Here is a 27,740-nt window from a genome sequence, read left to right on the forward strand (position 1 = left end):
AGACACGAATTGACTGTTTATGCCTTGCGAAATGCCTTTGTTGTGAATCAGCGGTGAGAATTTAATTTAATTTAGTCTTGTTTTTGAACAAGTTTCGAAAGATTGTGTTTTCTACTCGGGTGTGCTCTGCAAATAAGACAAAATTTTCATTTCGTCTTTGGGCTTAATGTGTTAAAACAATGTGCGCATTTCAGAAATGTGTTCACTGACTTCCTATTCTGTGAAAACGACAGGAGATGTGTTAATGGCATGGCCGTGTAAAATCAAAGTTGTGTTAATTGTATTTAAGATTTTGAAAATGTAACTACAGATTGGCCAAATGCTTGTTAGCAACTTAGAAAATATCAAGCAGTCAACAAAAAAACACCAGTTTTTCAGTCACTGCAATACCTATGAATTACCACAAGAGTGCAGTGCTGCACTTTGTAACACATCATCATCATGTTTGAGTCTTATTAGTTGCATACTGATCAAGATTATAATGAGTCACAATACCTTTGTGGGGAAGTAATTGCTGAACTTGAACTCCTTGAGAAAGGCAGACATGACAACAGTAGAAAAGAAGAGAATGACACACCAGAAGAGAACATCTGGAACGTAGGGTCCAAGAGGACCACAAGCAGTCCCCACAAACTCCCCTCTCTTTTCAATGCAATCCTGCAAGAGAGATAAAGGAGGGCAGAGTTATTGTGACATCAACAAACATGAGCTTTCATGAGCTTTTATGCCAATGAAAACAAAAAATTCTCAGACTAAAAATGTGCTTTCATAATGATTTTAGTGCCCTTTAATCTAATATAATCCAATATAATCCAGCCCACATGTCCTTAATCTCGTCTCGTCTCATCCATCTGGATAAGCATGCCACTTTAAGATAAACAAGCCAAAAATCCTTTTTTTTTCCCTGTTACTTTGTCGAGCAAAATGTTTGTCTGATTTTTTCTTTTTTCTCGCTAAAGTCACTGATGTGACCTAAAATTTCTCTTCAGCTTTATAGAGGGGTTTATAATCTATAAATTGGTAGTTATTCATACCTTCACCTCCAGAGCTTCCCAGTAAATTTCAGAAGCAGTTATGTTGTTAACTTCCCAGAACTTTATGGTGCCATTAGTGGGATCCGAAGGCTCAACACAAGCACATCTGAAACAGCAAATCAACTTTTTGATCACCTAATAGACCATGAACATTTGCTTTTGTTAACGCCACAAGAGGCAATTACAACAGACATGCATACTAACGAATATGTGGTGAGCTTGTCCAAGTTGTTATTCTTGTTAAAGGGATAGAGATCCCCCAGGTGCAAAAGCTTCTCCAAGGCTTCATAAATAAAGATGATGCAGATGAGTGAGGCAAACGCTTCCTCTGTGAAACGGGTGATGTAACAAACAAGGGAACTGGCATCTGTGGCCACCAGCAGAATACAGAGAAAAGCTGTCCACAGGCCGATGCAGGTTCTCAGTGACAGATAGGACAAACCATACTCCCTGGGAGGAGAGAATAAATTGCATTGTTTATTGATTGTAATGTGGTGAGATTGAGAATTTCATTATCGCGAATACTTTCAAAGCTCAGCAAAGGCAATACAAAGCAAAATGATCTAACATGATAACTGAAATACAAAAATTGGCTAATTTCAGAGGCCAGATATCGTCTTATTAGAGACATTAAAATTATTGTAAAATACAAAATATAAATAAATCACAACTGGTCTTTTGAACTGTTTTGTGAAAACAGGTTAATGATTTGAAAACACTATTTTTTAAGAAAAAGGGACATATAAATCAGAAAAAAACAAAACAAAACACTGCAGGTCTCTTATTGGTGAAATACAAAAAAGAACCAAATGAGCACACCTATTACTCCAATGAACCTTTGTGCAGGAAATGTGGAAAAGCATTGGGAAAGTAAACAGGGCAAGAAGATTGATTTCTCCTAACGTACCAAAAACTCTCCATTTATTATATTTTATTTAAAAAAAAATAAATAAGTAAGGTACGTATTCAATCACATTTTAAAAGAGCATACTTGCAGAATTTAAAAAGTATCTTTTCAAACACCAGCACAGGGCCCGTGCTTCCCAAAATGGTGAGTGGCTGCCCAGCAAACAGCGAATAGGCTATTCCTGTTAGTGACGCACCAAACAGTGACTCAATTGCACTCTGGAGATCAGAAAGAAAGAAAGAAAGAAAAAAAAACACAGGCAACACTCATGTAAACGTTTTGAAAAAGTTCTCATCCTGCTAAAATCCAAATACTTTGTAATTAAATGTTGATAAATGATTTTTTTCTGCAGAGCTTTATTAAAAAGCAATAAAAAAACCAAAACTTACTATTCTTCCCTCTGTTGCCTCGCCCAGCAGTCCTCCAAAGGTGATGACAGGGGACATGCAGGCACAGTAAAGGAACAAGAAAGAGGCAACACACTGCAAGCTAATAGCATCAGAGTAATCTGACAGGTAGTGGGGGAACTTGCGCTTGATGTCCAGAATAAGGCCACCAAACCACCTAAAGAAAAATGACAAAATACATACATTGATTTATCAGGATTATGAACAAACATTACATTTTTCTAATCCTAAAGTTATTTTTTGTCCAGTCTCTCCTTCAGACGATGAGTTCTTGGCTTAGTGACGGGTCCTATGATGAAAATGGGGAGCTGCAAATAGAGATCGGAAAAAAAAAAAATGTTGCTATGGAAACCACTTCCAGACAGAACTGCAGCTCAAGTTTCTCCAGAAATAGTTGTTCTGCGGTAGACTTGGCTTTTGAGGAAAGATAAATATAAATATACTTTTTTATGTTTTTCAGCTTGATTTCAAAAAGAATTTGCAGGAATATCAGAAATATTCAAAAACTTATATTTTATCTGATCTCAGAAGGCATGGCTGCACAGTGGCGTAGTCGGTAGCACTGTTGACTTGCAGCAAGAAGATTCTGAATTTGAATTCAGACCTGGGATCTTCCTGCATGGAGTTTGCATGGGTTCTCTGTGCCTGTGTGGGTTCTGTCTGGACACCAGAACCCCCAGAAACTTGCAAGGATAAGTTCATACAGCCAATGGATGGATAGATGGAAAATCTTTTACTACGGTGTCCTCTACTCCTTATGCTACAAATTTGATTAAAATTGCAGAGACTACAAAACCTTCTCTCGCAGTAAACCAAGTTTCATCAATCGCCTTCTCCACAGATTATTACAAAAATTAATGAATGGTCAAACAAGCGAATGAATGGATGAGAACTGTATTAATACCAAATTAAATGGTCTGATTTTAGAAAAGAATATCTAAAAAAAATGGGCAGGCAGATGCCAAGTGTGGTACATAATAATGATATTTCTGAATACCTTCCAGTACGCTGCAGTTCTGGACCACCGTGGCCACTGTCTTCATCCTCTTCCTCACCCTCCACTAAGCCATTCGGTAAAAGGTTGCTTTTCTTTCTCTTTTCCTGTTTGATTAATAGCATTGGATTCATTACCATATCAAACTGTTTTTAATTTCAACGTGTACAACAAAATTTGTGCTCACCTGAGATGGTACATTTTTTGGTGGCTCTATGCGTATTGATGGATCCCATTCTCCTGGAGGCAGGACGGTCACTTGGTCAAGGAATTCATCAATCCCAGCAATAAGGTCATTCCGGTCTTTAGCTTTGTAGGCAACATCATGGAAAACCTGGACAGAAAGAAAACAATCTATTTTTTTTCTTTTTGTGATCATAAATGAGCTTTGATTTATTCCACTGCAGTTCAGAATGTAGGGTTGTGGTCTTGAAGGAAGGTTAATCCCTGCATGCTCTCAGGTCTTTCAGGTTTTCTTTTGGTATTCTTCTAAATCATTTTCTCATCAACCCAAAGTGCTTTCCACATTCCTATTCAAGATAAGCAACCCATCGGCTTTATGCTGATACCACCACATTTTGCTGTTTCAGCATGGTGTGTCTGGGGTGATGTGCAGACCTGTAGTACGGGATGAGTCTTGTCAACCAAATTTTCACATTTGAGGTGTGGACTTCTTCAACTCCTCCAGAGTGACCCTGGGCCTGCTGGTGCTTTTCTGTTTCTGTTTTTGTCTTTGTAGGTTGGTATTGGTGCCATTTTCAGATGATAGACTGAACAGTGGATCCATGAGATGTTTGGGAAATTCTTTTATAAACATCTTTAAACATTTTGACAACTTTTTACCTTATATGCCTTTCTGATTTGTTATTAGAAAGGCAGAATATATACTGAAAATGAATTTGACACAGGTGAACTCTTGTTGGTGTTGGTTACACTGGGTTTTGTCTAGGTAAGTAAGAGCAAAGCTCACCATAATTCTTGTTTGAAAGTGATTTGGTGCACCATCTAGGTGAATGTATTATGGATACAACAAATAAATTATCTTGCGTGACCCTAACAATGTGAAACTGCCCTATTTATAACAGGTTTCTGCATATTTTTATTCAGTGAGTGTATCTTTTATAGAATCAACTTCAGTCTGGATTTGTTTTTCTTTCACAGTCTTGGAGGATGACAACACAAATTCTGGACAAAACGGAGCACATGAGGGCTGACTAATCGCCAAAAGCAAGTTATGAAAGCTCTGAGCTGTGCTTCACACTTCGAAATGTTCCACCACTTTAGGGTTTGTACTGAGTTCGGCTGAGCTGTGAATTTATTCAAAGTGCAGAAAATCTGAGAGTGACATCTGACTAACGTTTCATCAAATTGTATTATTTTGTAAAATATTGGATTGTGATGTATAGAGGCTTCAGTGAACCCTTACCTCATCTGTCATAAGAGTTGCTATGGACCTCCCAATCTCATGGTACTGAGCTCCTCTCCCCAAAGGCCCCAGCAGAATGAATAGAAACCTAAAGGCAAAAATAAATAAAATGAACACCTTGAAATTGAAAACAAATCATGGATGAGCAACAGTGGCTGCTTATTGAACAAGTAATGTCAAATATGGTTCAGAAGCTGAATCAGTTTTCAGAAACCTTGTGGCAATTGGGACTTCGGCCAACCCATTTAGCAGGACTGCAGGGGAAAGGCGAACAAATGCCACGACTGGCTTGTTCAGAAACTCGAGCTCTCCCACCAGCACATTACAGGCCTCCGCCCCCGGCGGGATCTTTTTCATGAAATGAAGATCTATCTGGAAAAAAAGGATAAAAGGTGCAACATTCCACATGGTTCCTCTATGCAGCTCTGACTATAATCCTAAGAGCACTGACTGCATTCACAGGCAGAGGTTTTTATTTACCGTTTATCCTCCCTTAAATCCATAAATGTATGAGTTTACCCAGTTACAAGTCTGAATTTAATCCAGCTGTGCTAGATTTATTTGTTCCAGCAGTCAAATAGGGCACAGATGTGTGAATGAAATATTACAAAAGAGCATCCAAATATAGGTTATAACTTAATCCATTGCATCATAACTCATAAGAGCCAGTAAGCTAAAAAATTAAGATTCACAGATATGAACAAAAGCTAGCCAGAAATCCTTGTTTTTAATTAAAGGTGTTGATTTTTGTGTGATAATTTCATGAGGATGACAAATGCCCACTGGAGTGTTATTTGTTCTCTCATTGAGATGATGCATCTCTAGATAACAACAATTGCCTGTGGGAGCTTTATTTTTCTTATCATTTGGTATCATTTTCTGTTTCTTGACGAGATTTTTCTTTTAATATAAATTAGAACTTGACTATACAAATAATAAAAGAGTTTGTCCTGAAATGTAAAACTTCTTCCAAAATTGACAAATGTGAACTTATTTTTCCAGTCATAACTGGGATATAAACATACAGCACATAAACTCAATCACTTCTTTTCAATAGTTTCTGTGAATATAAAACAGAAACCTAAAACACACTGGCAAAAAGTATTACAATAATTTTTTTTTTTTTTTTTATTCCTCAATGCATGTGTTTGACTTTTCTAATACCTAATACATGGTAATAATCCTAATCCCTCACTCAATGGTTTTATATGAAAGATAACCTCCTATTCATTTCCCAGAATGCACAGTTGCGTAACAGTTTGATTGCGTGCGCTGTTCATTTCCCATATTTCGCTTTGAAAATTTTAACAAAGACCCAAAATGTAGAAAAAGTACCTACAATGAGTAAATTGGTTAATCAAAGAACACAAACGATTTTCTGCACACACATTTAATCCCATAAAAACATATGTTCATTTATTAATTTTATATCATTAAAAATAATTCTCAGAAATTATCAAAAAAGTTGATATCAATTATCAACTTTTTAATATTAACTGACTATGCATTTTAAAACTCTCTAAATATGAAGAAATTAAATACATTTTTGAAACATCAGATCTGTAATCTGCGTGTGTAGCCTAACATGCTTACCAGTTTTGCAGGGAGAATGTGTATCAACATGGTCTAAATATTGCTGATATCATTGTCTCATTTTTTTATGCTACATTTTAATTTCATGTTATGTATATTGACAGTTTAATGGCCCTATATAGTTTTATGATTATTATCTCTGTTAATCAGAAAACTGGACTTTTAAATCTGACCAGCCCTTCTGTTGGACCTGAACAACATCAGGCTTTGTGGTTGCTGAGCTTATGATTTGGTGGATTTTTAATAGAAGAACAAGGAAATTATGGCAATGCCAAAGATGAGACCAACAGAAAATAAAACAAACCCCTGAAATTATGAAACGCAAGTTGAGGAAAAACTACAAGGAGTTCAGGAAAAACAGTAGCCCTTTACCCCCGGAAATGATTGCAGGAGGTAAAACAGGCTGCAGATAGGGATGAAGTTGACAGAGTAAAAATACAGAAAAATAACTTCTAACTGTGAAAAAGAAATATAGGGATACCAAAATGAAAGAGCATAACTGAGCACAAAAGTGGCTCGACACATAAGACCTAAAGTGACAAGTGTTTGCTTTAATCATAATGTATTCCAAAAAACATCCTCTAAAGAGAATTAAAAAAATAATAAAAGCATAATTTTCACCAAACTGAGTCTTTAAACAAACTGCAAAAAATGTCAAACGGTATTTAACAACAGGAGAGGGAAAAGTGTTGCTCTTCTTTTAGCAGATTACCAAATAAAATTATGAAACTGTAAATTAGCTTCAAAAGTAAAAGGGGTGAAGGAACAACAATAAAATTCAGCAGTTTATACCTGATTTACCAAATGAAACTTTCAAAACAAGAAAATTAAACAAATGGGTGGTGGATTATCAGTAAAACATGACAGTTCCTCATCATTTTGACAGTGTTGCATTATTTTGTATGCTTGGGAAAACATAATGGGCTATTTAGGATTGCTCAGTACTTATTGCTTATCCAAGTGTTATTTGACTTCCACTGTTCTTTGTGAAGTCACAGAGTGTTTTAATTTTATCAAAATTTCTTTGGTGTGGACTTTCATTGGCTTTTGGATTTCCTGATTTTGAGTGCTTTTTGTCGTAGGTCAGTCTGGCTTTTAATCTGTCTGTCTGCTGACAGCATTTGGGTCCTTTTTTTCTCTCTCTCCAGCGACAGATGGTTTGCAAAATGCAGGTTAAAAAAATGGGTAATTTTTCCATTAACTCCTCATTTTGTTTCACTGCAAAAATGTAGAATCAAATAACTCCATGGTCTGAACTTGTCCATTTCTGTTAAAAATATTTAATGGAATGCAAACATGGAGGGTCTTTCTTAGGCAAAGATTTTAATTATGGGTTAATCAAAAACTTTAATGGCTTGCTTATAAAACAATAGAAGCTGAAAAAAAACACATTCGGATATTTTGTAAGCTGTGATTTAAAAAGTGCAATATTTTTTGGGAGATAAATTAGGACACACCTTTTTTTTAAATCCCTGAATCTCACACAGGTGTATTATATAAGTTGCATATTATTAAAATACCATCACTCAATATTTTGCAGAAACTTTCTATTTGTTTGTTTTAAACATCAGACATTTAGTGTGATGATGTGCCTCTAACTGTTGAAGTGAGAGTGAACACCATGGTATGTTTGAAAGAGTTTCTGAGGACAACAGGAACAGAAATATTGTTGCAGCTTATGAACTCTCAAAATTATTTTTTACTTAGTCGTTCCACATTACAAAAAATAATCTAAAAGTAAAATGAATTCAAAATAACCATCGTGATGTCTTGGTCTGGTCAACAACAGAAAACCACAAAATGCTAAAGTGTCGAGTTATTTGGATGTGATTTTGGGATCTTTTGCTGCAGCAGGACCTGATGACTTATAAATAAATCATAAATAAACCCTTTGAAGTTACTTGCAAATAAACTGACGAATTGGGTGTCCCAACTTTTTCTTCACTTAGAATACAGCTTTTGGTCAATATCTTTTGTTTGATAACTGAAAAGTGGTATATTTTTGTGTTAACTTTTCTTAATTGGTCTGTAATTTAGCATTGATAATGTAAACATTTCCAAAGAACAAATGAATATTTATTGAGTCTTTTTAGCATGACACTTTTGTGCCAGATTTATATCTTTCTGGTTTATTTAAATCAAAGATGAGAATGTCAATTATGCATCTAAACTCCCACCATCACCCAAACATGATTTATGGACTTTGTGATGAAGTGCATAGAAATCTTGGGTGTAATAATTCTCTCTTTTTGTCTTCAGTTGTAATAAGTGATGTCTGTTTCTTAGAAGAAATACTTGAGAAAAAAAATATTAAAGTAAATAAATGCTGTACTTCTTTGCTACTGATCAAGAATTACATTTAATTGGAAATAGCATTATGTAAGAAACATCATTGTGGCTAATAGACTAAACCCTCAACCTTGATTTTAGAAGCTATAGTGAGAAGTGAAGGGCAAAAAAACTCAACTCAAAATCATTTGTCACAATTACTAAACTTTCTTTTTGGGAGGCTGTATGTTGGGAACAGTTGTACCAACCATGCCACCCTGTCTCCAGTTTCTCACAAACGGCCACAACAAAACCGTATCCACTTCCACTGTACATACCTTGCTAAAGTCCACAGCACTGTTCTCTCTGCTGATGTCCCCTTTGATTTCAGGACCCGCCAAATGGGACTGAGATGCCGACAGCTGACCTGCCCAAACCATTGAAATATTCAAAGTATTATATAAATGATGTCCTTGAAATATTTACAACTGAGCGATTTACATATAAACTTTTACATTAGATTCTTGGATTTAGGAACAATCAGTTGTAATGTCATTTGCAATTAGAAATCTACCTGCTGACTGGAGGTTTCTGTGTTTATGCGTCTCTTCTCAGAAGTAATAACTGATGGAGTTATCACAGTCAGTTTGATGCACAAAAATACTGCTGACGTTAATATTCCTTTTTTCTTTTTCTCTTTTCGATCTTCTCAACTCATAACTGGCAGCAGAAGATGACCCTCCTACTGAACCTGCCTTCTACAATATGTTGTTTCTTGTTCAAATCAAGTGGCTTCTCTCCACTGTCTGCACATGCTTCTTTGCGATGAAAGATTTCCACCAGGTCAACATCTCAATTTGACAATTGGGATAGCATTAAAGCTAAATTTGACTAAATCCCTTTATAACTAGATTTAGCTGGATTGTATATAATTGGCTCTCAATAATTGAATTGTTTTGGGATCGATTGGAATTATTTGAATTAAATTTGTACCTAAACTATAATATTTAAATTTGCATTTAAATACCAACTGCCTCAAGCCTTTTGTGATGGCCTACAACCAAAAACACACAAAACAAAACCAAGTAAAACAAAAACAAAAGAAATTTTTTTTTTTCATTATTTTTTTTTTAATCAGAGCTCTTTTAAATAATTGGTATTTGTAAAATCCTCATTTGGAAATCCTTTCTTTCAGTTAATAATAAAAGGATAGTATATTTAAGGTATTTCAACACTGAAGTATGCAGAGGTTTGTGCTTATCTGACTTCTCACCATTCTTGTCCAGATGGAGCTCTGACGCCCGTCGGCCCATGTCAGCGATTGAGCGCACAATCGGCAGGCGGTTAGCCAGCTTCTTCTGGTTCTGGTGATGGTGTTGCTTCAGGAGAGTTTCACGCACCTTCTTTCTGAGGTCATCTCCCAGTGGTGAGTATAACTCTTGGTGATCCAAGACCATTTCTGAGGAGCCAAACAAAAGCAAAATACCTTTATCTGAGACACCTGGTCTAAAAGCAAAGCAGCTTTTTCAGTCGTTCCACCAGTTTGTTATGACCGTCTTTGTTAGGAATCAGGATTGCCAGCATTAAGGTGCATCAATGTAAAAATAAATGTCATTTAAAACTTTTGCCAAAAACAATAGGTTAAATATGGGTATGTTGTTACTCATTACCAAATTTTTTTAGTTTTTTTTGTTGTTGTTGTTATATATATTTGATCAGTGCAGTTGTAGTGAAGAGAAGAGTTCACCTAGTTGGTAATTTTCCCAAAATTATAAACAGTACATTAAATAATAAGATGTTCCCAAAGTTCAAGGATTACACACTAAAAGTCAGTTTCCTAAAAAATATAACTTTATTTATTTTTTTATTATTGATTTCTTTCTAGAGAGATTTAAAAATAACAAAAGCCAGAACTAACCAAATCATATTGCCTTAATTACCTGAAATCTCTTCAATGCTATTTGCCCTCATGTCAAGCAGCACAGTGCCATTAATGATGCAGCTACGCAGTTCAAACAGACTGTGGAGAGACAGCGTGGCTACGTAGGGTTTGCTCCATCGCTCCCCCCCGTCCTCTACATCCTCCTCAAACTTCAGCCACCTGTAAGAAGAGTTTGAGTTGCCATCAAGTGCTGCCAGCAGACGGCAAACTGGTTGGCCATCTGTTCTAGCTGCAAAAGCAACACTCGTTCATTCTGGGGGCCTTCACATGTAGCTCTCATTTCTCCTTTTCCCTGTCAGCTTCACTCATTTACTCTCCTTCCTTATTGCTTTTTACCACGGTATCAATGTAAATAAAATATGTCTTATTTACCATGTCAAGAGTACACCATCATTTTATAGAGGTGTCTGATAAAATATAGGGAAATCATGTGAAAATACTAAAGTTGCCGAAACACAAACATTACACATAATCTGCAATCTATATTTTTCACAGATCGCTACCATGACTGCTCTGCTCTCAACCTCTGAGTATTTCTAAATTGTGCTACGTTCAGATCATTAACATCACCTGGCACTTTCCCTCCACTCCGAGTCCTCTCCATCCCTCAGACAGATCTCATCCATCTCTGTGAAGAGGTCATGAGGGATGTGTTCCTCATCATCGTCTTCTGCCCCCAGCAGGAACTGAACCCGCTGGGAGGGAGTGTCTGGCGGGGATTGCAATGAACCATGAGACAAATCCAAATGACGGCAGACACATATTTTTAAAGGCTGCTCTTGTGGCCTGTACCATAATTTGGAGACTCTCTTCCCTCCACCAAGGGAAGTGTTCGCTCTCTGCTCCTCCTCCAATGTTTTTTTCCATGGTGACGATGCCTGTGATGGCTACGATTCCTGGTGCTGCCTAAAGGGACATGGACCCCAATATAGAGAGTCCTGTGACCTGGAGACAAATACCAAAGTGGTTAATTCAGAAAGAAAAAAACAATTTCATTTTGGAATAAGTGATGCATTTCAGATTGATGCATGTGAGTCATTTCAATAATTACTGTCACAGCTGGACTTATTAGAAAACCATGCTTGTTATGCTTGCAAAAGCATAAAAACTTGGGGCTTCCCTTGATGTATTTTACCTAATCAGGTCTGATCTGCCGGCAGATTTGTTTTTTACACCAGTAGTATCCACAGAGGAATTGTGAGTTTCTGAATTGCTGACATAAGTTTTTGATGAAAAACATTGCTTGTCTCATGACGTGTCTGGCTGTTCAGGAGCAATGAAATAATGGCTGCAAATCATGCACATATCTCATTTTACTTCTTGTCTTTTTTTTTTTTTCCACCATTAATGTACCACAATGTCACATGGAGCTCCAGTGACATTGTTATGTCATTATATTCAACAATGCATTGTGATGGTAATACATTTTGAACAACTGTTGGAATCTATTACAGATTGTTAAGTTTTTGATCTACAAAGGTCATGCATATAATCATGACTAAACCTAATAATGTAAATCGCAAAGTGGTAAATGTGTTGTACTCGTATAGCACTTTATCAAGTCCAGAAGGCCCCAAAGCGCTTTACACCACATCCATTTCTTGTGTGAGATGCTCTTTTCTGTCAAAACGACCCTGGTGGAGCATAGAGGAGTGACTAACTATGACAGATCTCTGAATGTATGCTGTGGAATCTAGTACCAAAATATTCAGTAAGTTGCAAGATCTTCAGCAAACTGAGCTGCAATAGCCCTTCTGCTGTAACGTATCACAGAGAAAAGCTTTCGCTGTGACACTGTGGTCAAATTACCACTGTTCATTTATTGGACCAGTTTTGAATGATACTGAGCAAAGTAGACCAGAAATGCCCATTAAGGACGAAAAGATTTTGAGATGCTCCAACTAAGTCATTTTGGCATATCAATCTGGGCAGTGTCAAATTAATCTTTATGCTTCCCCATTTTTCCTGCTTCTAATTCATCCACTAACCAGTACCATGACAAAGAGGTCTTGTGCTTTATTCTCTCTATGTGTCATTTAGCTCTACCTGATAACTGTTGTAGTGCTACTTCGTGATCTACTGAAGCAATAAAACTCTGACATAATCTTTAATAAGTTTTATACTTTCAAAACTAACATGCATGTTCTCTAAGCTGTTCCTGGAAGGGTGGTGCACCCCAGCAGTAGGTCGGTGTTGTTATCTCTCTACTCAAATGATCTAAGAATAAAAGATCTAATAATCTGTTATTGCTAAAAGGAAAGAAAGATTAACTATTAGCAATAATTCAGAAACAAGCTGAGCTGACGCTTCAGAGGCCTCCATTGTTATCTTATTTTGCAGATAGAGAACATTTGCCACGGCTTTTAGTCATCCTAATTCGCTCAGTCCCACCATTTGTAACTTTGTTTAAAGTCTCTTTGTTTTTCTTTGAGTGATCATGAAATTACTGATGCAAACTGAGCTCACCCACAGCTTCTGCCTCCTACTCTGCTCCTCTCTTAACAGAAGAAAAAGCTGTCAAGAGGGAAAGCAGCAGTTGTTAGGACAGAGTGGGTGGACTCAGCTACAGCAGCTTGCTGCTTTCTGCTTTTTTTGTTACCTTCAAAATCTTCCTGCTCAAAGTTGGCTCTCTGCTGGGACCGCGTTCCTCCCCGATCCACCACTGCCTCATCATCATTCCTCTGTGACGAAAAAGCACAAAAATAATGCCCAAAAAGGCGACAAAAAAGCTCATTTTCAACTCACGTTTGTATAAATTAAACATGAAGAGACGTATGAAAAAAAATGCAACTCCTGCAATGCAGCCAGGGAAACAGCATCAAATAAAATCTTTGTTGACATGGTGTTCCCTTACAGTTGAGGGCATTATGAACAAACACATTATCCCTCCTTTAGACAGCGCAGTTGCCTTGGAAACTAATTGCATGTCTTTATGTTGAGAAGAAATGGTCCAAACAGAACACTTGTTTAGATTAGAAACATATAATACCCACCGAGAATTTACTTCTGTTTAATTCTGCTCCTGCAATTTGACGTGGTGGGATATGTACTGCTAAAATAATCTAATCTCAGTTTATTAAAAAAAAAAAACACTTTGAACAAGTCTGTGTTCTTATGTTCTTTTTTACATGACATAGTTAATAAAAGTCTTTCTCTTTGTAATCCAACGTTGAGCTAAACTTTGGTTTGCATTTGAAAAATCATCAGACGAGGAGCAAAATAATGATTGATGGGCTGCAACATCTCGTTTTATTTTCCACGTAATTAAAAATAAAATAAAAAAAAGAAAAGAACAGAAGACACTGGTGGGACATTTGGCTGGTGTTTTGGACCAGAACTGACCAGGGACAGTTCAGTTTTTTTGTCCTATATTCCATACTTCATCACACCCTCGGACAATTGAGCCTCAAAGCTATCCATCCTGCTCTCCAGCTGAAAAACCTGCTTCTAGAAATTGAATAGTTGGAACTGTGTTCCGCATAAACAAACACCCACAAAATTCTGATCAGTCACACAACAGCATTGCATGAAGTGCAAAGCGTTCACCAGAGTGATTGTAGGGGTGGTTGACGTAATGCTAAGAACACAATCATCTGATTTTTGTCAAATAACTTTGCTCTGCACAGCAGCAGCGGATCTCCGTCGCTGCCTCACAGACATTTTGGCAAAAAAAATTTTTTTGACAATTTTCTTGCATCTCTCTACTAAAAGTCAGATTTAAAAAACATATCATGTGGTTACTTCTCTGATCAATGTTCTTCTTTTCCCCCTGTCTAAATAAATGGCCATGTCTTGATATAGTTGCAGTTGTAGTGTCATACTAGTTAAATTTAAGGATGATGTGTTCAGCAGCGCTCCATAAAGTGATTGAACTATACATAAGGGAACTATAATTTGGTGAGCTCTAAAGGCAGATGTTGCCGTGGGCTTTATTCAACGTCATCACAGTTCAAAAGGGTGAATAGAAATGCAAACCACACTTTTTTACAATTTCTTTCACTATTTTTTCTTCCCACTTCACATTTATGCATAATTTGGTGTTGGTCTATCAAAAATAAAACTCCAATAAAGTATATTGAAATTTCTGGTTGTGTCATAGTAAAATGTGTAAAAGGTGAAGGGATAGAAATCTCCCAATAAACAGCAAGGCAAATTGGGTCCATGGTATTTGCCTGAAAAGATTCAGATGTTAGAAGAAAGCTGTCGTTTACCATGATGTTGCATAAGGTCGTTTACCTTATGCAACATCTATGAAAGGATATGAGTGTGAGGAGGCAGTGAAAAGCTTTTCATAAAATCAGCAGAAATCTTTGTCTATTCAACAGTGTGTAAAAAGCACATGAGTATCTGCTTTTACCTTTTCATAAACGAAACGGGTCTTGCTCTAATGTGTTTGTTGCCGGGTTGGGTTTTTTTCCAGATAGAAATTTCTTAATGGTTCGGAGGCTTACAAACACTAATCAGGGAAATTCACAACATAGCATGTACACTCTGAGCTGAACTGTGCAGCCTCACAGATGCATCATAATGAGGAACTAGTCAGTACCAAGGTGACATAATCAGTGTGGTACATAAGGAGGAGGAGGGTGAGGCAACTATTTCTTCAAGTCCACCTCAGTGTGAATGTGCAGCCTCGTCTCCAGAGTCACCCAGAAATATGAGGATTTGCTATCAATTGTAAAATGCATAAAGAGGTAGAAGCAAATAGCTACTTGCAAATAAGTACTTTAATTTGGGAAACTTTAACATTGCCACATGAAGTAAGATCACTTCCATTTGGTGAATATTAGCGTCTAATTGTAACATGAATGCCGGAAACTACCAACCTTTCTTATCAAAAGGTGACAGAACCCTTCTAGCACCTCCAAGGCTCAATAATTAACATATTGTTTGTTTAATCAGCACCAACTCCATAGTGTTAATACAACAATCAGCAGTTTTACAAGGGGGTCTTTTGCTGGCTATTACATCATAGGAGACGGATGAACTAAAACACCCAAAAGCTACACTAAGGATTACACTTTACACTTGATGCATAAGATGAAATCTAAATTAACAAGTGAGAAATTAAGAAAGACCTTCATAGAGCAAAATATCCTTCATTCTGAACAGCACATGAAGTGTCCATCTTAAGCTTGCTTGCAAATATGTCTAGTTTTTAGAGTGCCACTGAATAGGATTTAAAAGTAATATGGAATAAGTCAAAGCACTTATCACAGCAGGTATTTTTATCCTAAAAGGGACTCTAGCTTTTTCCGGAGCCATCTTGACCACCAGTTGACCATGGAGACATTATTTTAATGAAGGAAGCTGGTGTTCACAGCTGCTACGCCATTTGGGCAGGCCTGATGCTCATAATCTGACTACCGGAAATGGATAAACATTCCTGGTCAGATTAAAACTGCCTGTAATTCATACTTAAATACTAGATCCTTTTCTACACGATCAAAAGGCTAACATCCAGGCTCATATAGAGGAAGAATATTCTGCCCCCCTAACCTGTTTTTCCACAAAAAAAATTTCATCACACATAAGTACGCAATGTACTAAACAAATCATGAAGTCAAAATGACAACTGAGATTTAGGCAGGAAAGAACCAAATCAAAAGATTTAGATAAACATATCAGCAGAGAGTGAAGAAGATTTGCGACTCTTTTTAAAATTATTAAAACACGGTAAATATTTACAATTTTACTCAAAATTGTAAAAAAAATCAAAGGTTTTGAGTAAAAAATAATAAAGCTTCTATTATTTGGTCTAGGCTTTGTTGTAGACTTCAACAAAGTTCTGACATAATTCTCTCTGACTACTTATTGGTTTGAATCCAGCTTTTAAGTAAAAGTATTTCCACACATTTCAAAGGAAGCAAGGCCAGGCTTTGATCACAGTAAGGCTACACCAATTGTGCAATGTACATTGTTCATTTCACAGAAGTGGGTAGATTCATAAAATGAAGGTCTACCAAATTCTTCAGCTTCATCCCAAATGAAAAAGATGATGGTGAAAAATGGAAAACACACATAAAAACTGGTTTTGTAATTTATGTCCCAGGACAAACTTGCTTCTGCAAAGTTTCAGGCTTTAAACCTTTTAAGATCAGAAGAATTATGGCTAACCACTGAGCCAAAACCAGGAAACCAGCAATTTTGATAAGAAGAGTTTCAGTCAGAATTATGGCAAATGGTTTTGGATGGCTACAAAAATGAAAGTACGACTTGGTAAGGGTCATTTAACCAAACATAAGTGTGGGTGTCTGTTTATACACTTTTGAAGAAGTCTGAATATTTTCTGCCTCTTTTATGTTGTTTAATAATTTCTCTGATATGTTTAGAAAAGGCTAATCTATAAAAATGTATCAGTCAGGAATACATCACACTGTCACTATTGCAAAACATATTTTACTCCAAAAGATTTGGAAAAATTCATTAGTAAAAGAAATAAATTAATTAATAGCTGAAAATCCAAATGGAAATTTTATTAGTGATGAGAACATATAAACTTTAACTTCAGAGCTGCTTTATAATTTCTAAACAGTGTTGATGGGCAAGCTACGCGAGAACCATACACTATTGTTAGTCTGAGCTCTGATTACAACAAAGTTCTATGTGTCCTATTGTTTCAAACACCGATACTTTCAAGACTGACGATCAGCTTTTACCCAGAGAAATCATGTCAGAGGACTGGCTAAGCACACAGCAGACATCATATGACAGGATGTGACACATGCTTGGATCTGATCCCTGCAGATGGCCGTGGCAATGTTGAAAGCATCAGCAGCAGCACAAAATGCACAAAATGCATTGCATGGTAATCCTTAAACGATTCTACTTTCAACTTCAGCATGCCGTAAGAGTGCACATTAGAGTGCCAGCCTACAATCACCACGCCTACAATGTACCCTATTTAAGGTGGGGTTTTTTAGCTCAATTGTCTGCTTTCATTCCGTCTCACAACAAAATGCTGTCAGTCTTTAGTTTTATCAGGCTTCAGATGCTAAGAAAAATGCACAAATGCTGCTGTTAAGTATCTCTTACGCAAGAAATAGGACCCAGATTAAACCTTGTCCTACCTGACCATTGATGCACCAAGGAACCTCTAAAGTATTGGGATGCATGTGCTCTCCTTCTCCGTCCTACTCTGTAAATCTAGTTAGCACAGAATGTGACACTGTCCAAATGTGACACTGTCCAAACGCAGAGCTCTCAACAAACTCCTGCTGCCCTGAATCACACCATGTCTGATAAAGGCCGATGCCCATCTGTTGTGTCAAACAACTGGAATCTGTGACTGAGCATCCAAAAAACTGCTCCACCACTCTCTGATTGTGAGATTATAGATTAGATCGCTGCTGCCCAGCAGTATTCTGCCATAAAAACAAAGCTCAGTTTAAAACAGTGTATCCTCTAAAGAAGAGTCATAGGGATAAGCTTCAACTGCATCAAATGCCAAATAGTGTTTTCCGCTGATCCCACAGTGAATCCTCTGTTTTTATCTTTGTAGGGTTGTTTTAAGAAGAAGATCATAATAACCGTTCTCACGTCATACAAAGACATATTTCATTAAAAAAAAATAAAAAAATAAAGAAACAACTCACCAAGCTTTTTCGCCTGATTGATGAAGCAAATGAAGAGGTAACCTAAAAGAAAATATAATCAGTCAGGAAATGCTAAACATTAACATTTATTGTTATTTTCATAATTATATTCTTCAGAAATGCGTCTAAAAAAATTAAAACATGAAAATCTCCAGTCAGATTTTACTTGCTCACAAGCAGAGGAAAGATTACCACGATTCTGAAATGTTTGTGGACTTTCAGGGTCAGGTTATGACCTGACATTTCTAAGGCAAAGCTCTAAAAGTAGCTTAAGAGAAAATACGTTCTCACTCTTCCACTCATGGAAGAATTTGTGTGATATGAACAGCCAGCGGATGATAACGTTAAATCTACTCCCATTTATGATTAGCAGGGCCCTGTGACCATGTATGAATTTATCTGTCTGAGGACATTTTCCTATGGCTTTTGTCTGGAATAGATCAATTTAATTCAACAAAAATAAAGCTCAACGGTCAATTTAAAGTCTGCGTAGGATGGTATATATCAGTTTTGCATAAGCATGACTTATGACCCAGCATATTTGCATGGTGTACAAGTTCACTTCTGTCTAACCCAGGACATCTGATCCAGGAAACTGCAAAGTTATAAAAGAGAACTAGTACAAGTTTTGAGTTGTCTTTAAGGGGGGAATAATAATATGGATAATTAAACTAGATGTTGACATAAATTCAGAGTAAGCTGCTAAAACAAACTATTATTTTTTTATTTTTTTTGATCAGGTAGGACTACTAAATAAATTTCCATTTCCTGAATGCTACAATTATGAGCAAGCAACTGTACTTTCTTTAAAATCACAACTTCAAGTGTCCTATTCCTTTAAACAACTCAAGGAAGCCCAGATGATAATGTTATCCATTTTACAGGCTTTAGCTTGAAGACTTCAGATAGGTTCATTTGAGAAAAATTTGAGGTACATGGAGGAACATCAGTGAATATTTTTCTACAGCACACATAAATAACTTGGTCAGTTTATGTACCCTCAGGTGGGAATTAAAAGAAATGAAGCAAAAAGAGAGAAGTGTGAACCTCCACAATTCTGATCCATCGTCTGGTATAATTTCCAACTGTGTAGAGCTGCAACAATCATTAATTTGTACTGAAATGAGTTACCAACATGGGCTAAAAGTCTACTCGGCAATCCAGAAGCAATTACTCCAAAACTAACAGAAGCTAGCAAACACATCCAAATCCAAGTCCTTGACCATAGTGACCATCACTAGAGGAGAAAGGAAATAGTTGGCAAGCCTTAGAAGACCGTCCCAGCTGTTATGTATGGGGGTGGCTGCATTATGTTGCATGTAATGGACTTCAGCTTTTTACAAAACAGAAGGCATCATGAAAAAAAGCAGAAATACTGAAACAACATATAAAGCCACAAAGTCAAAGCTTGAACAGAAATGAGTCTTTCATTGAAGCAAAAGGACATACAGATATAACTTAGCTATAGTTCTGTCAGGAGGAATGGAACAAAATTCACAGTGGAAAAACTTGTGGGAAGAAATGTCTGACCAAAGCCATAAAGCAAACACTACGGAAATTCATCTCAACTTCTACCAACGGTGATAGCAAAATGTCACTATTCTGGCATTTTGTAATGGATTGTAACATTTTTATTTTTATTTTTATTTTACATATTACAGAGTCAACAGTAAACAGCTTAAGTTGCCCTATGTAGAAAATGAGTTCGCTTTACCGAAAGCAGCAGTGGCTCTACCTGAGCTCCCTGTTCCGTGGTGTCCATCCTCCTCCTCTTCCTCACCCGGGAGAGATCTGGCTCCAACAAGAAGCAGCAGGAGCAGAGAACCTTCCGCCGCGCGAAATCCTGTCAGGTGTCGCGGTGACTGCGGGTCCACACAACGGTCACATGTTCACCCGTCGGTCAGATGCTCGCTGATCATCAGCGCTTCATAGATGCTCACGAAAAAAAAAAAAAAAAAAAAGAAAATAAATAAATAAATAAATAAAGCGCCTCTCAGCCAGCTGACGTGAACGCGTCGCTCGTGGAGTGCTCTGATTTTATTGTTTGAAGCGCAGAGGTGCTTTGAAAGCAAATTTCTTGATAGAAATCTGTTTTTCCGTCTCTTTTAGCTCGATAAAGAGCGCTATAGGGTCCCGGGTTACATAAGCAGCTTTTATCGCTCTGTTTTTTGATAGACTCTGACTCACAGGGACGATTTTAGCAGAAAAGTCTGCAGTGATGCTTCATTCGGTGTCCAGTTTGCGTTTCTCTTATGCGTTATTTGTAATTCGTTTAAAGCAATAGCCTATTAAAAGACAAGCTGCAAACGGTGGAGTGAAAAGTTCAGTTTCTGTCCAAATTCCACAAATAACAAAAGTATCACTAAATCTTTTTTAGTGTTTTTCTGTTGTCTTGCGGCCCAAGGTTGCAAGACAAGTGTTGATGCAAACGCATGCATCAACACTTTTACGTCTCATCTTTAGGTGGGTTTTATCTGCAGCCTAAGACAAGGCAATCAATTTACAGATGAAATTAACTTTTCAATTGAGCAACCTAAAAAGTGGGTCCCTGTTTTGTTTCCAATAGTCTTATAACTGTTTTATAATCCATTCTAGTGGTCCAGCAATAAAGGTATGGCATTTGCTTATTTTTTGTAAGCAAATGTCCACTGCAGCTGGACATTTTTGCTTACACTCCTTTAATATTTTTGTTGCACTAGTTCAGATCACTCATGGTAACACTTTTGTGTTAAGTAGTACATTATTCTAGCCAGTAGCACAAATCCCAGTCAACCAAACTGCTGCACTATTATCAAAGTCCTAAGCAAAACTGTTTTTATGTAGTAAACAGTTGAGTCACAGTTGGAAACATGAACCCTAACATATTAACATATCAACACATCCTCTGTTTACCAGTTCATTTATAGCTGCGAAACAAACGGGGGCACTAACCAAAAAGTGCAACCTGAGAAATCAAGCAGTTGTGTGTAGCAGCTGATTTTCTTGGCCCCCTTAGAGCTGAAACAAAGCCAAGTGTCCCTTAGGGCTTCACAGGTTAACTCACTTGGCTCGTAAATTGTGTGTTTTCTCTGCATTGTCAAAGTTGGACTTTGTAAGTTCAGAAATTCAAGATTGTCCATATAACTGAGTTCATAAAGCCACAGACCCACAGAGCGCTGTACAACTATTTTATGTGTTTTAAATTGGAGAGAAACACTCAAGTCAAGTTTGAAGCCATTCCTAAATCTGAAGTGTATTCATCACATGCAACATTTTTCATCCTATCCATTTTTTTATCATTTTTTTCTCATCTTAATGAATAAATATACAAATATTTTTACCACTATTTTTTCAATTTGGTAGATACGTTCACTTGCTGAGTTAGTACAGTAAATGATAATACTGAAAAGGAGTGTGGCGCCCTCTTTGGTTGAGAAAAAGATTGCAACTTCCAAAAAAAAAAAAGACATCAAATCTGATGGCATGCTAAGACAAGCAAATTAGGCTGAAATGAATCAAAAATTATACTAAGAAGCAGAAATGTATCATCGGCAGCTCACTGAAAATGCCAGAAACGATCACAGTAGCTGTGGAAACATACTTAAAACCACTGAAAGAGATTGAAATGCATTTAAAGAAACTGCCAAACTTGCATTAAATAACAAGAGACACAAATCAATGCTCAATTGTAAATTCGAATAAAAATAAGCAAATTCACTCTAAAAACACAAAAGACTTCTGCACTATTATTCTAAAAAAAGAGCAATAAAATATTATGTTTTTTTTTTTTTGGGGGGGGGCGGTGGGGGGGTTGTTGTTGCTGTTGTTTTCTTTTGTATTTTCCCATAACTGTGTTCCATGTTTACACACGTGTTTGTAGAGTTCATCAACTTCTGGACCGAGTCTGAAAACATTTGAGCGTCCCGCCCAGCGTGAATCCATTTGACTGACATAAATAGTAAAGGATCGCCATCTGGTGTAGATCACCATCCATGTGTGGCTGCATCCAGAGGAGAAAGCTAAATGTTCAGAGGCAGAGCTAGAAAATTGAACATATCGCTGATTAAAACTTTAATTAATGGGGATAAAATGAAGAAAAAAAAAAGAAAAAAAATTGGCATACCTCTTTAATGGTCTCCTGACCAACAAACTGAAGACACGGTTTGGTTTAAAAGGATCAGCATTCAGTTAACGCCATCTGCTGCCTGTGGCTGGGAAGGCCTTTGGATGACAGAGTGAGCTCTGCGAGAAGCTAAATGCCACACCTCTTGTTGACAGCTGGGAGCGTTTACTCTGACTGAATGCTAATTAACTGAACGTTGAGCGTATCCTGCGCTTCACTTTTCATCGAGGAATGAGTGTATTTGTGCATTTTATTACACCGACTGGACATTATTTCCAAATCAATCAAATTAGGCAGCGTAACATGCCTGAACATAAGTTGGACCATACGGAAGACATTTAAAAGTAAGATTCAGCTCAACGTGTTTATGAAATCACATACTTTGTGGCTTGATATTTCTTGGTCTGTCTTTTTTGTACTTCTTTTGCTTTTGTTTAGTTTTTATTGTTTTCTTACTCTTGCCCAGGAACCAAAAGAACTCCACGGCGCTGTCATAACATCACAAGGTGAAACGTTGAGGCGGCAGCATCGTTCTGTGGGGATTTTCTCTCTTTCAAAGTAATAGTTACACAGGCAGAAAATGGGTGGCGCTAAAACATATTTAACTTCTATCTTTTGTAGAATAAAAAAAAATTAGTTATGTCTAGAAATTCACTCATTTAGCGATTTCACGAACAAATTTTCCTCGTTTTTAGTTTAGCTTTTTTAAATTATTATTATTGTTATTATTATTTTCTTTCATTTCTTTGTTTACATTTTTTTCCGAGACAACCGGAAAACATATTCATTCTAATGTTGCGATAATAGTTGGTGGAAGATCAAGCAACAAATTCTTGTTTTAAAAGAATCTTGTAAAAATAAAATAAAATAAATAAATAAATAAATAAATAAATAAATAAATAAATAAAGGGCTCAGTGTGCGACAACAGAAAATAGCAGGGGTGAGAAATACCTTAATTCATTATTCAAATATCAAGTGTTTGGTTGTTTTTCGTGAACGAGCGCTCTTAGGAATTGAGTAAAAACGCAAAATAATTCATTAAAATAATAATTAAAAAAAAGAACAATAACTGTTGGACTTTAACCAAAAAAAAAGGCAAAATCTTTTAACCGCAACGGATTAAGCGAGCCTCACACCGACATTTTATTTGTTTCTTTTATTTATTTTTTTATTATGATTCAGTCACGATACAACAAATACTGTCATTTTCACAAGAGTATAGTATATATAGGGGCTATGAAAAAAATCTGACTGAAATCAGTCAGGATTGATAAACAGAAGGCCCTAAATCTACAACATTTAAAACGTCTTGAACCACATGTATCATCAATTCATCAGTGATCGGCTTTTAAAACCTTTAGAAGCCTACAGCTTTAATAAAATACAGTTTGTTGTTTTGGTTTTTTTTGGTTTTTGTTTTTGTTGTTTTTTTTTTTTTTTTTTCTTCCTCGCTGACAGATTATTATTATGCCAATATGCTACACAAAACCATGTCATGTACAGATTCCTAAATATCTTTAGTTACTAACAGTTGAGGCTACTCAACAGAAGACATGTTGCTCTTTAAAATACTACTGACTGTTTTAATCTTATGCTTGATTTCTTTTTGTTTGTTTGTTTTTGTACAGTCACTATCACAAATGTCCAGCAGTATTTACATTATGAACATAAATACAGTGATTCTGACTAGATAGATAGATAGATAGATAGATAGATAGATAGATAGATAGATAGATAGATAGATAGATAGATAGATAGATAGATAGATAGATAGATAGATAGATAGATAGATAGATAGATAGATAGATAGATAGATAGATAGATAGATAGATTTCTTCTAACTGTGAGGATAAAAACCGTAGTAACCAATGTCCTTTGTACAGTTCTTTTCGCACTCTCTTGGTGCCAGCAGCTCGGATTTTAACGGGGACACTGTCTCTGAGACCGGGGTGGCAGAAGGGGAGATCCGTCTTCTCTTGGCCTGTTCAAAGATCCCAGAATCGCTGGAATCGATCGACTTTATCGACGACGGTGTCTCTATCCAGCTGGACTCTGATGTGATGTCTTTGGGTTTGGTCTCTTCCGAGCCACCGATCGGTGACCTCTCGGTCGCGATGGAGTCTCCCTCCTCCGACAGGTAGTTGGTGCCCGCCCTGCCTCCAAGGGAGTTGGTCGGCCAGCAGGAAAAGACCGAGCTGGATTTACTGTTTACGCCGCAGTACTGTGGTGGCGTGCGTCCTCCCCAGCCAGACGGGTCTGCGTAATAGCCAAGAGGCCGATTGGAGCAGCCCGCTGTCGGCAGGGGGAGAGCCTTTACTCCGGCCGCTGCGTAGGACAGCAAGGTGGCCGCGTTACCGGCGAAATCGGCGGCGTCGTATGCCGAGGCGGCAAAGTCCAGTCGGTTGTTGGCAGGGGTGACAAACCAACGCTGCGGGGGGGTGGCAACAGTGGGCTCCTCGCTTTGCTGCGGGGACAGCAAGCTGTTGCCGAGTGGGACGCTGCGCTCCGTGCCAGGACCAGTCCCCACGCCAGGGTGAAAGCGAGATTTGGCATAAGTGCTGACAAATTGGTCCTGCAGGAAGGAGCTGGGCATGGCGTATCTCGCACCCGGCACGATCTGTGAGCGCGGAGAGTCACCCGGTGATGGAGTTAGGCGGTCAATGTCGCAGCCTGTGTATACACTGAAAAAGATGGAGAGAAAAAACAGAAACAATCCAGAGCTAAGCTGTGCGTAATGGTGGATCCTCAAAAAAAAAAAAAAAGGAATGAAAAAGAATATTGTTAAAATGTATATCCCGTGAGTTAGACCAGTTATATTTAAATCTCAGGAGATCCAATTGTCATTTCTAATTGTCATTGAAATTCTCTTTTATAATGCAAAAATACATAAATTACTTATACACACTGACTTCTCGAGAAGAAACAGGTGTTATTCTATCAATAAATGATTTCAGTTTTAATTCCTGAATTAACGGAAAACCAGGGGAACTCAAAAGAAGAAGCAAAGTTCCTCATAAATTATTACAATTTTGAACATGGCAATTTCTTTTTTGGAATATATTTTTTACAGTCTTATTGGACTTATGCTTCTGTTATTCTTGTAAATGTCCTACAAAATATATTTGTAGATTTATTAAAACTTTTTGAAAACATAGCAGAGTACCAATTTTAATTTAAAACGAAATAAAAATCAAAATGAATCTTCTTACGTGTCATAATTGTCCCGAAATCCTTTGGCAAACGGATTGTGGTCGATTTTCAGTTGCGTAATCTGCAGGAAGAAACAAAATGCAGATATTATTTATTCCAATAAAAAAATAAAAATAAAATAAAAACAGAAAATTAAGGCTGAAGACAACAGCACAATAAAACGAAAAACACGTTTTATTTTTCATTACCCAGTTGAAACTAATTATTTACAAAATTTCAAGTGAATAAAACATTAACCTTATTTTTTTTAATGTTGTATTATCATTTTTGTTTGTTTTCTCCGAAAGAATAAAGTAAGTAAATTAAAACGTGCAACGGCAGAATTTGAATCTCGTCTCCGTACGTCGGTGTTCTGGTAAGCGGTGACGGCGATGAACTGCGTCTCCGTGAAGGTGAAAGTCTGCACTCTTCCCGGCTGGCTGGTGTCCTCCGTCCCATCTTCGTTCACTTCCACCACATGGAGCCTGGGCTGGTACTTGTGGAGTGACTGGAGGACCACCATCTGGAGGTTTCGATGGAAGAAATGCACTTTCAGAGTTTAGAAAGACGAGTCGAGCGTCATCAGGCGGCTGTCTCCGAACTCGTGGTCATGAACCGCGCTGAGGGCACCTGTGCGAATAATGACGCAAGCCTGCAGAAAAGGCGGATTGGAAACAGAGGGAGCCGCGGTCGTTACCTGGCCTGTGTTGTTGGAGGCACCTTTGTTGTTGGTGAGCTTTAGCTTTCCAAACGAGATTTCCTGACGCATCCAGTGCGCGCCGGTGTTTGGCGAATCCGGGTGCATGTAAACTCTGTTTCCTTAAAAAATGTGCAAATAAATAAACAGAAAGATATATAAAATAAAGCAATATTATAAAAAAACTATAACAATTGTAAAAAAAAAATTAAATTAAATTGAAAAAATATACAAAATTAAAGACAAAATGTAATATTAAATTTGGTGGATAATGTTATCGGTTATGATTATATTAATAAAATATAAGAATAAGGAGGAGGCTACCTATAACGTTTGTGTCAGCTTTCCCACACGGCACCCACTTTCCTCCTTGGAATCGCCAGTGATTCGGATCAGCGAGTATTACATCCACAAATATATTGTAGTGAGCGGTTGGGTCGAGGCCAGAAATGTTGAAGCTTAAAAAGGGAAACATTCGTCTGCAGTGGGAAAAAAAATCTAAAATTAAAATATAATACTTTAAGACTTTTTTTATGTTTCAAAAAGCAACTGTTTTGATTTATTTCTTCTTTTTCTTGTCAATTTTGCTGACAATTTAATTTATTTTCTGTTTTATTATCATTCTTACTATGTAACTTCTTTTAGAGAATCGACAAAATCCATTTTTTGGTTTGTTTTTTTCTAAGGCATCCCCAGGCTCACCAACTTACCGTCCTTGTTTTGTTATGATCATCTCTGTCTGGTGCCTGTGAAACTTCAGCCACAGGGCCCTGTTGCACAGATACACCTGCGCCTTCCCCGGTACTAGTCCCGCCTGCGCCGAAGAGAACTGGTAAAAAGCTCCCCCTTGGTACGTGTGTCCATACTGTTGCGCGTAAGGGTAACCCGCAGTCGGGTAGCCTTGCGGAGACGTGTTGGTTAAAAGGCTGTTGTACGCTCCGTTGGTTATGACCGGATGATGGGCCATATAGCGGCTGGGACTCCCGATGGAGAAAGCGGGGTGCGCCGGTCCATGCTGGCTCGGGTACGGAAACATGGCAGCGGGAGCAGCGGAGACTGTCGGCGGCTGGGCGGACGGAGAAAAGATGCACCTTTCTCCTGCAGATCCATCGAAATTGTGACGGATGTCAGAGACTCCGTGGAGATCAGGAGAGAGTTTGCCCCTCTGGACGTCCCCCGACGCGTCCTTGGAGTCGGGGAAATTGTCTGCCTCTGACTGATTCGTCATCTCCCTGGAGTTTTTTTTCAGAGGTGAACTTCTCTCCAGGTTGTCACTTGCAGATATAATAGGATGGTCCTGCAACGAGAGCTCCTCTGATCCATTGGAGCTCGCAAAGCCACTGCCCACATTCATAAATTTCTTTGAGATTTCACTCGTCAGCGAGATGCAATGCTCCACTTGCATAGCTCTATTAGCTCATCCTATATCACAGGCTTTTTGCACACGCCTCTCCTAATCTAACATGACTTGGAGTAAGGAAGGCGGCAAATTAGCCAATTGACACCATCCTGCAATCAGGGTGGATTTTCTCTCCATCACTCTGCGCTCTTTCCTAATGAAACAACCGCTGCTATTGGTTAACTC

The 27,740-nt window shown here is 37.6% G+C and overlaps 1 protein-coding gene across 1 annotated transcript in view; it reads right to left on the reverse strand.

Moving 5' to 3' along the window:
- The window catches only part of LOC129361219 (sodium-driven chloride bicarbonate exchanger-like), a 31,764-nt gene extending 4,232 nt beyond the window's left edge, over positions 1-27,532 (reverse strand). The window contains exons 1-24 of the mRNA XM_055031963.1: positions 26,866-27,532; positions 26,480-26,634; positions 26,156-26,277; positions 25,823-25,981; positions 25,479-25,540; positions 24,112-24,950; positions 21,059-21,072; positions 19,881-20,009; positions 18,167-18,208; positions 13,171-13,252; positions 11,364-11,516; positions 11,142-11,280; positions 10,570-10,730; positions 9,903-10,088; positions 8,968-9,056; positions 4,983-5,140; positions 4,769-4,856; positions 3,530-3,676; positions 3,346-3,449; positions 2,331-2,505; positions 2,026-2,159; positions 1,239-1,484; positions 1,035-1,140; positions 496-657 (exon numbers count right to left, since the gene is read on the reverse strand). Coding sequence (XP_054887938.1) covers positions 496-657; positions 1,035-1,140; positions 1,239-1,484; positions 2,026-2,159; positions 2,331-2,505; positions 3,346-3,449; positions 3,530-3,676; positions 4,769-4,856; positions 4,983-5,140; positions 8,968-9,056; positions 9,903-10,088; positions 10,570-10,730; positions 11,142-11,280; positions 11,364-11,516; positions 13,171-13,252; positions 18,167-18,208; positions 19,881-20,009; positions 21,059-21,072; positions 24,112-24,950; positions 25,479-25,540; positions 25,823-25,981; positions 26,156-26,277; positions 26,480-26,634; positions 26,866-27,509 — 4,296 coding nt within the window. The 5' untranslated portion in view covers positions 27,510-27,532. The remainder of the gene's footprint in view (positions 1-495; positions 658-1,034; positions 1,141-1,238; positions 1,485-2,025; positions 2,160-2,330; positions 2,506-3,345; positions 3,450-3,529; positions 3,677-4,768; positions 4,857-4,982; positions 5,141-8,967; positions 9,057-9,902; positions 10,089-10,569; positions 10,731-11,141; positions 11,281-11,363; positions 11,517-13,170; positions 13,253-18,166; positions 18,209-19,880; positions 20,010-21,058; positions 21,073-24,111; positions 24,951-25,478; positions 25,541-25,822; positions 25,982-26,155; positions 26,278-26,479; positions 26,635-26,865) is intronic.
- Positions 27,533-27,740: the final 208 nt, after the last annotated feature.

The sequence above is a fragment of the Poeciliopsis prolifica genome, unplaced genomic scaffold (assembly GCF_027474105.1).
Source record: "Poeciliopsis prolifica strain line A6 unplaced genomic scaffold, Auburn_PproV2 SCAFFOLD007, whole genome shotgun sequence".
Lineage (NCBI taxonomy): Eukaryota > Metazoa > Chordata > Actinopteri > Cyprinodontiformes > Poeciliidae > Poeciliopsis > Poeciliopsis prolifica.